The following is a 9,099-nucleotide window of genomic DNA, read 5'->3' as shown; positions in this document are numbered from 1 at the left end:
ATAAAAGATTGGTCTAGGTTAGATGAAAGATTGGTCTAGGTTAGATGAAAGATTGGTCTAGGTTAGATGAAAGATTGGTCTAGGTTAGATGAAAGATTGGTCTAGGTTAGATGAAAGATATCGAGTCGCAGAGAATATGCGTCTTGTTCTGTGAAAACTGGGCTTTATTCATGTGCGTAAAGTGTCGTCTCAGATTAGCCTGTGCAGTCCGCACAGGCTAATCAGGGACGACACTTTCCGCTGTTATGGTATTTTTAGTTTGAAGGAAGTCCCTTCTTACCGAAAATCAAGTTTAAGCGGAAAGTGTCGTCCCTGATTAGCCTGTGCGGACTGCACAGGCTAATCCGGGACGACACTTTACGCACATAAATTAAGCCCAGTTTTCTCAGAACAAGACACATAAATACAGCTAAGTAATTAATAAATTAGATTCGTTTCCAGAGATTACAATACGAGAACCACGGCAACTTTATGATCTATCGGATATGTTGGTTCAAATCCAATGACTAAAGCAAGATCACAGTTATTCAAACTCTGTGTCCAGCTTTGAATCATTTGTAGGCGTGTCTCTAATTGCATCCAAATTGCCACCAAGAATATAAGAAAAATGGGCTATTTGTGCAAGCTCATATAAAAAACAGAGGTTGTATTTCCCCTCCATATGCAGTTGTGGTTGACTTCGTTAACGAACTAGTCAAAATTAGGAATGATCCTAGTTTTAGATATGACCTTACAGAAGACCGCTATCACAGAAGCGATGTCACATCAGTCTTCGCAAAAAAGTAGTTTGATTTCAAGAACACTGATGTACCAGCAAAAACCGAGAGTGTAAAAAGTGAAAAATTGTGACCAATTCATAATGCTAATCATAGTTTGATTCAGAGTAAAGTGTTTAGAATCAAGTCATAAAATGATAAGAAAATTTTATTGTTTCAAAAAAATACATGTTTTAATTGTTGCGTTTCAAAGAATCATCACTCCAAAGAGTGTGTTGTTAATACAAAGTTTGAAGTGCGCGGCAGTACATAACGTCGATGCACAACAATGCACGATTGAGAGGTTGGGCGCAGCATGGCGGGGAAGGAAAGCAGTTTACTTCTGTTAATTCCAGATGTACAGCGATTGGTGGAACTGGTAAATTAATGCCTTGTCTTGAGCTAAAGCGTTACTTGCAAAAGTGTATTGTAAAGATCACACAGATAATGTTGAACATTGCTATTTTGTTATACATGATCGGTCTGACAGAGTAGGCATCGCATCTTGAAGACCATGTGTCTCCAGAACAAAAACGTTTTCCGCTCGATCAAACCACGGTCATATACAAATATTTAATAGATTATATTTTTTATTAACAATAAATCCATGATTATACTTATAAAGTATAAGAATTCAATGCGAACATAGATGCATGTAAAAATGCAAATTATCAAAACATCTAGTAGCTGAAAAGCAAAAAGTGATTACTAAGTAAATGACAATTTATTTTAAATCGCGATGGATGTTATACACTGTATCATTCAATGTTATTTAACAAACCAAAACACATGATATAAAAAGTGATAAATTGGTCTGTGGATATACCACCAGACCGAATAAAATAGTATTTAACCATTAGGTGTTTTATTATTTCTTTATTTTTCATTCGAATTGTTTTAGCAAGTCAACTACATGTTAGTGGTGAATAGCGCAAATTTAATAAATTTACTGGAAAAAAAATGAAATAATGGTGCAGGCCTTCAATGTTTATGTCCCACCTTTTGAAAATATGTGCCCACCTTCAATCCATGATAACATCCTTTTTTTATAAATTTCCTTTTTGTTGTGTAAAAAGGTAAATATAGACACACACATCGTATTTGTATTGCTTATTTATTATTTTTATTAAGTAATATACAGTCATTTATATTTAATATTAACATCTAATTAGTTTAAATAAAGAACATTCCTCGTGGAAAATATGCTGAGTGGACGATTGAATGTAAGCGCTAAAGTGAAAACAGCAACTTTAAGTCACTTGCAATGTACAAAGTTAACCATTCGAAGATTGTCCGCGACATAATTTACCCTAACCATTTGCAGCGCCCCCAATCCCTCCATCTTTAGTCAGGCTTAATCTCATAAAATTGAGGGGAAACAATTGGCAACGTAAGAAAAACGAATTTGCTATTAGTATCATCTATGGAACTATTATAGTCCGAACATAAAATCCGGCTTGCGTTAATTATATACATGTTTTAATACATATATCTCTAGTAGCAATAAGGCGACGATGGATTTGTCAATAGGAAGTAGCTGCCCGGTTTGGACGTAGGGTCTACGTGGAAACCCATTTTGGCGCATGCGCCATTCTGACAGTCCTGACATTGCATCCAAGAGGTTGCGTCGATGTGCGGACATAGGGAGGCTTTGAATTGGCAGGCGGAATTGATGGACTCTGTAAAAAATTCGAGGACGCGCATATGACTACAGATGAAGTTGTTGATAAGCTCTGAAACAAAGATCATATGTCATTTAAATAGCATTACAAATACAACTTTCACATTTGAAAATAAACGCAGCATTATGATGGGATAATCCGGTCACGTAACCCATCTTTTATTTTCCGATGAATACACCCTACGCATGCAAATAAACTCATAAATATCAATGACAACAGTACCGTAAAATGGACTCATTACTTGATTTTACATGTATCGCGCGAATCTTAACGACATTTGTTTTTATTTTACAATATTGAAGTGACATGTTTGGCGCATGCATCAAAGGTGTGCAGTTCGACGAAGATGAAACCGAACGTTAAACAGGAATCGTACAACCGCGAATATAAGTCCATTGGGAACGTAGTAGTTTAATGAATTTCGGCTTTTGAACACATTACACTGAATATTAAAGAATTGAATAGTATCAAAACAGTGTCTCGTCTTTGCCAAATCAACGATTGAAAAGATATGCTTTATCTCGCTTTTTAATAGAAAACAGTTTTATGACACAGGGCAATCGCTTAAAGAAACTTTCGCTACAGTTAACGTTATCGAAGCAGTAGAGAAAAACTGGCGATTACTATTTGATTGTATTGTTTCTACTCACGGAAGTTGCCCGAGAAGAGCCATTTTATTTGAGCAAAGTATGTGGTCGGACACCCGGGCTGGTCCTTCCCTCCGTTAGGGTAGAAATCCACGGCGCCCACAGGCTGTTTGATCCCGAAGCCTGAAGTCAACAAAAATAAAACGGTTGAACTTTCAGGGCTTAGCGTTTTGATTATCCAAAACAATAACTAAGCCTTACTTAGACATTGGCACACATGTTGATTAAATAGCTGTACTTTGATTTAGTATATGTGTATGCACTTGAGGTGGCATGTTCTTTGGGGTATTTGTATTTCCATAAGTATGGCTCCCTTTTAAAGAAGAAGCTTATCCAATAACAGTGTCAGATAACATCATTCATATATTTTATTTCGATACACGCTTTCAGCTCAATATAAAATCACGCCCTCAAAAAAAAGCTCTCTTCAATGAAAATTAAACTATGCTACAAATTGGGATCGACAAAACGCAGGCGTTTGAAGAAACTGTATAAACAGCAACACGAACACACAAAAACCTGCGGAATCGGACTTCACCTTTGACATGCTACTGCAATTCTATCACTATAACACAGTCGACATTTAATTATCAAAAGTATTTGTAAATTTTCAGTCGCGGTTTCGTTATCAAAAGCTATTATGCAAAATCCCCAACATAGGAACAAAAAGATACTAATAATCATTATATGAAATAATGTTTTGCTTTAACCAGTTATACATACATCCACACAAAAAGTCCATGCAACTGGCTTATTTTGTTCGCATCGTGTCGAGAGTGTGTCCGAGAATGCATGAGGACGTCCTAAATTCTAACGCAATATGTGAAAATGTAATACGGAGTTCCGTTTTAGTCATTATAATTTCATATAAAATTAATTGAAGTTCATATATAATTGAACTGCTTCACCGTACATAAGCTAAGACATATTTATCTTGTAAAATGCCAAATGAGTATGTTTCAGTCTTGTGGCTTGCAATACTATTATCACACGACAGGGAGGGTGCCCCCCTTTTTCCACTTTTGTTATACGGCCTTGCATACGCCACTCGGATGATACATGCATTTAAAAAATTAATAGTGTAATATTCCGGATGTATTGACCGTCGATAGGCATATATGAGGTCAGTTATTAGTTAAATGACTATTGGACGCTTCTACAAAAGTCGAAAATACGACAGAGCTGATTATAATGTCTTGAATGTTCGATGTATGATCGATCAGCAATAGCTAAATAAAATTTAAACAATAATGCATCCGCCTTTTCCCTTTATTGATTAATGTTAACACCATATCCGCATACATTATTTTCATATGGAAAAAATGTATCAAACTACCCCATTAGAAGCCTCCATTTTGGTAATGGCACAGAAACCTTCCATATAGTCTAATGTATCTTAGTCTCCACCTAGGAAGCCATTTTATATACCCTAATGGTTGATGTTTATCTATCGATTTACTTCCACTATTGTTTAATATAAATGTATTTATTATCGTTGTGTGAATGAATAAACTGGTTATACAGGTTTTTGAAGGTGATATATGTCCAATGGTGCGGAAATCAAGATTTCCTCATGCACAGATTTGTAGGTTTAGTCATTCGACAGGCAAGCAGGGTAGAGCGAAGACTTGATTTAAACCGTTTTATTTATTTTCTCAACCACATTTCATTGTGAAATTTGATTTATTTTTGTGTCGTATTGGCGTTGGTAATTTATTAATATGGACAGTCAGGATGAGAGGAGAGATCGCTTCGCCGGCGGGGACAGGGCTGGCACAGTAAATGGACACACGTAGCGACCACGTGGTAGCGGTCAAGAAGGTAGGCCCTCGGGGATAGAGGAGAATTGTTTGGTTTACATATAATACGCACATTGTGAAGAAAAGTATCATTTCTCACGTTTTTCTCTTGTAAAATGTAGTTTAAAGAGGCATGTCCTTTTTTCGGAAAATCATTGGTGCCAATCCTGATATAATTGACTGTATTGTCGGCGCTTACGCATTACCATTCTTATAATTACCTGAAAAATGTGTATCTGTAAATAACCAATCAGCTTTAAAGCAGATAGATTAGCAGATATTAACGAGTCGGTGCAGGATATGTAAAATACTGGCTGTATTGAAGAATTAAAAGACATCCCTCATGTTAGTCAATCAAGTGTAGCCGTGAATGAAGCCGGAAGCTGGATTTGTGATCAATGAGGACAAGTCAATATAAGTACCAGTTCAGAGGCTAGAATGGGTAGGATTAATCTGGGATAGCCAAATGTTTTCTTTTGAAATTTTCGATAGAAGAATAACTGATTTTAAAAATACTCTTTTAAAGGTATTTTCTTCCATGCCAATGGTTTCGGCAAGGGATTTAGCTAGATGTACGGGGAAAATTGTTTCAATGATGCCTGTTATTGGTAGTCTGGCTAGGTAAAGACTAGATATCTTTATTCTGAAATCGTTTCTAGACCGTCAATGCATAGAGTTATAGCCCTTGAACCAGATAGCTTATTTATTTCCGAATTTAGATTTTGGTTAGGTCGCATAGATGGCATACAATCAAGACATTTTAGTAAAACTACATGTGTCGAAGTTTTAAAAGTTTACAGTGATGCAAGTGGGTTTGTTGGTGGGGCTTATATTGTTGATATGTCAGGTTTTATTTTTCACGATATATGGTCAAATGACGATTTCAATACATGTTCTACTTATAGAATACTTAATGGAGTAGTTCTAGTTTTACGTGCCTATGGGATTTTTTTAAGGGTGGGGGGCTGTTAAGAGGTTTTCTGACTCTGAATCACGTGTAAAGTTGGTAAAGGTAGGAAGTTCTAAAATTGAGTAACATGATCTAGTACTAAGCATTTTAGTATGTGTTTGAAGATGAATATAGGACTAGAAATACAATGGATTCCAAGAGAATTAAACTCCATTGCCAGTATAAGTAAAATGAGCAATACAGATGAATTGTAAATCTCACGAGATTTCTTTGAGTATTTAAATGGTAGCTCGGGTCCGATTTTGATTGATCGCTTGGCTACTGTTAAAAATGGAAATACTTAAAGATATAATTCAAAATTCTTTGATTTTGAAACAGAAGCAGATTGCTTTACACAGTTTTGGGGTGCCGATTTGAGTTGGTTGATGCCCCTATTTATCTCGTAGGAAAAACAATTTTGCACTTTCTAGAATGCAACGCATATGGCGTTTTGGTGGTACACAGATGGCCTAGTGCAGCATTTTGGCCATTCTTATTTGAGGCTGGTAATGTAAAAATGCACTTTGAGAATGATATTATTGTGTTTGACAAAGGGCAAACTATTTGTATGAGTAATAACCACTCTGTTTGAGTTCAAGACCTTTTTCAAGAAATGTTCTTGCTATTCGAATTTAACTATACTATATGTCGTTTATATGTGAATCAGTGATATAAATGGTTTGACTGTTTTGCTATACTTATGGTATAGTTGGGATTTTTCACGTGTTTATATGTGTAGAAATGATTCAATGGATGTTGTTTTTGTATAGCCATTAAGTATGTATAGAAACCATGTTGGTGTATGTCCGTTTGCACCTGGTGCTTACGCAGTCGTGTACAGTACACGAGGAATGGAATATTTGCAAAAAAGAAAGCAAAAACAGTACTTGCAAAAAAGAAAGCAAGGGTTAAAAATAATAGTTTTAAAAGTATAATACTTGCAAAAAAGATAGCAAGGGTAATATTTATTTCAAATTGGAAAATACTTGCAAAAAAGAAAGCAAGGGAAACGTTTTTTTTACAGAAAGTCAATTTAAAATGTTGGTGTGTGTGTTTCGTGTCTGTCTGCCTCTGAGGTAGACGCGATTGTGTGTGGCATTTCGTGGGCTCATGGGGTTGTGGGATCGTGTGGTCGTTGTAATTCTGGTCTGGTTGTGTTTTCTGATGATGGATTGAAAAGGGCCAATTCTGGGCCGCTGGTTCGGAGGTGCTTAGTGACTAAAGCGGATGTGTAGAGGCTTTGATTATTTGATGTGAGATGTGTAACGGTGTGTTTGGTGCGTTTTTTGGGGGGTTTGGCGGTTTGGGGACTTTGAATTGAAAGGATGCGATACAAGATTTTTGAGGATTGTGCTATAATTATTATTTTCAATAGTAAAATGGTTCAATTGTGCAAGGGCGAACAGGTTTTGACATTTTGTAAAACAAATGCAGTTTTATGCCCTGTCTTCTACTTGAAAAAATGTATCTTGGTTGAAACTATTCTAGATAATGCAATATATGTCTCGTTTAGAAACATAGCAAATGGTAAGAAAATGAATAAATACATTTAAGTTGGCTCAAAGCAGATGAGTTACAGTAGACAAAGAGATATTTTGCACCACATCTTTCGTGAAATTTGACTTAAACCTAATGTTTACGGGTTGCATTAATTTCGGTCAGGGGAAGCAACTGCTGTTGCAAATAGCGGTGTATCTGATAGTGTTAAAAAAGCATGGACAGTGGAAGACTGTTGGCGCTTAGGATCACTGCGTGAGAGATTCGGATGAAACACAAACAATTGTTTCTTCTCGTTTGGATTTGTAAATATATATGGTACTTGGTGTTGTATGTTGTTAGTTGTGCGTTGTTTTTTTTGCCCCGTTCTTTTTCTGTCGATAAAATACCCTGCTTGTCATGACACCTAAACAAATGTGTTTGTTTTTATTCTAAATGGTTAGATGATAAATAATTTATGTTTGTCATAAAATGTAATGGAATATAAAACATAAACAAAGCCCCCTCAACAAAAACTACCGCTTTTGAATCATGTTTGTAAACTCGACAAATTGCTAAGCCGAGTGTTAATCACAGTTAGCTCCCGTCGCAGGGTGTTGATCGACACTTATTGCAAAACTAGTCAGTGCGAAATGATATGTTTTTGTATGAGTGCAGGCCAGTCGGGATGTTCATACGCAAAATTCAAATTAGAGGCCCAACGTGTTTTTACAGAGCGTACAATATATATAATACCACCACTGAGAATATGCTCCGCGTCCGTGTGTATGACGTCAACAAAGATAGCGTCATCTGGATCTAGACGAACGGCTTGGTCAGTTCCCTCAAAGGCCGGCCCAGCGGGGTCAAGTCCTGAATCAAGATATCGAACGTGTTTTCACAGAAAGACAGACATGACCAGTCAAAAAAGCAGGATCTAATATCTTTCAAAATACCAGCATCTTAATCTCAGAAAGGAGAGGTAACACGAACTATCAAAGGAACAGAGTGAAGCAATCTGCAATTCTTACATTCCTTGCAATTTTTGTTTGTTTGTTTTCCTTCTGAAAGTAGCCTGATGGACTTTGGCTTTTGTCTGAAATACAAATTATTGATTTACACTTACCCGTAATTCGACCGATGCCGTCTACGTGTTCACCGGCATATCCGGCTGCGTGCGCACCCAGACTGTGTCCAATTATATGAACTGTATGGAGATCTATGTCCAACAGGCGCTTTAGCACAATTAATAGTTGTGCCACATGCGATCCGACGACCCGGGTATTGGCCACAGACTGCAAGTAGTTGAATTCGCGCGCCCCGGCACTCCAGTCGACAACGACCACGTTGTAATCGTCCTGTAGAAATGTTAAAGCCGGTTGTTGTGCAGTATTTTGAATTCATTGCAACTTTCAACATTTGAAAAGTCGCCGTTTTGAATACAAAACAAATGTTATTCGATCTTTTTGTATATGCTTCTATATAGACTCTCGTGACGACGACGAAAATGACGATACGTGTGGATTTTGCTGATGAGTATGCGTGATATCGATTGTAATGGTGATGATAATGGTAGCCATGATAAGTATGATGAGTGTCAGAGATGCATATGATAATAAAGAAGAAGAAGACGCTGGTGGTAATGATAAGGTTAGTGACAAAATGATAGTGATATTTTTTTAACAATCCTAAGAAAAAATTAAAACAAAATTAAACGCACGTGTTTTAATAGCGCCTTGACCATTTTCTGAACCCATGGCCGATTGTAATTGTCTATATATCCATGGATGA

The 9,099-nt window shown here is 36.7% G+C and overlaps 1 protein-coding gene across 1 annotated transcript; it reads right to left on the bottom strand.

Moving 5' to 3' along the window:
* Positions 1-1,409: 1,409 nt before the first annotated feature.
* Positions 1,410-8,708, bottom strand: LOC127872244 (pancreatic triacylglycerol lipase-like; the record flags this gene model as incomplete). Its single annotated transcript, XM_052415575.1, has 4 exons — positions 1,410-2,488; positions 3,088-3,207; positions 8,065-8,181; positions 8,435-8,708. Coding segments are annotated over 4 exons (750 nt in total), but the record flags the coding sequence as incomplete, so codon positions are not given.
* Positions 8,709-9,099: the final 391 nt, after the last annotated feature.

This window comes from Dreissena polymorpha, chromosome 3 (assembly GCF_020536995.1).
Source record: "Dreissena polymorpha isolate Duluth1 chromosome 3, UMN_Dpol_1.0, whole genome shotgun sequence".
Classification (NCBI taxonomy): Eukaryota; Metazoa; Mollusca; class Bivalvia; order Myida; family Dreissenidae; genus Dreissena; species Dreissena polymorpha.
This window is presented reverse-complemented; position numbering and strand designations above follow the sequence as displayed.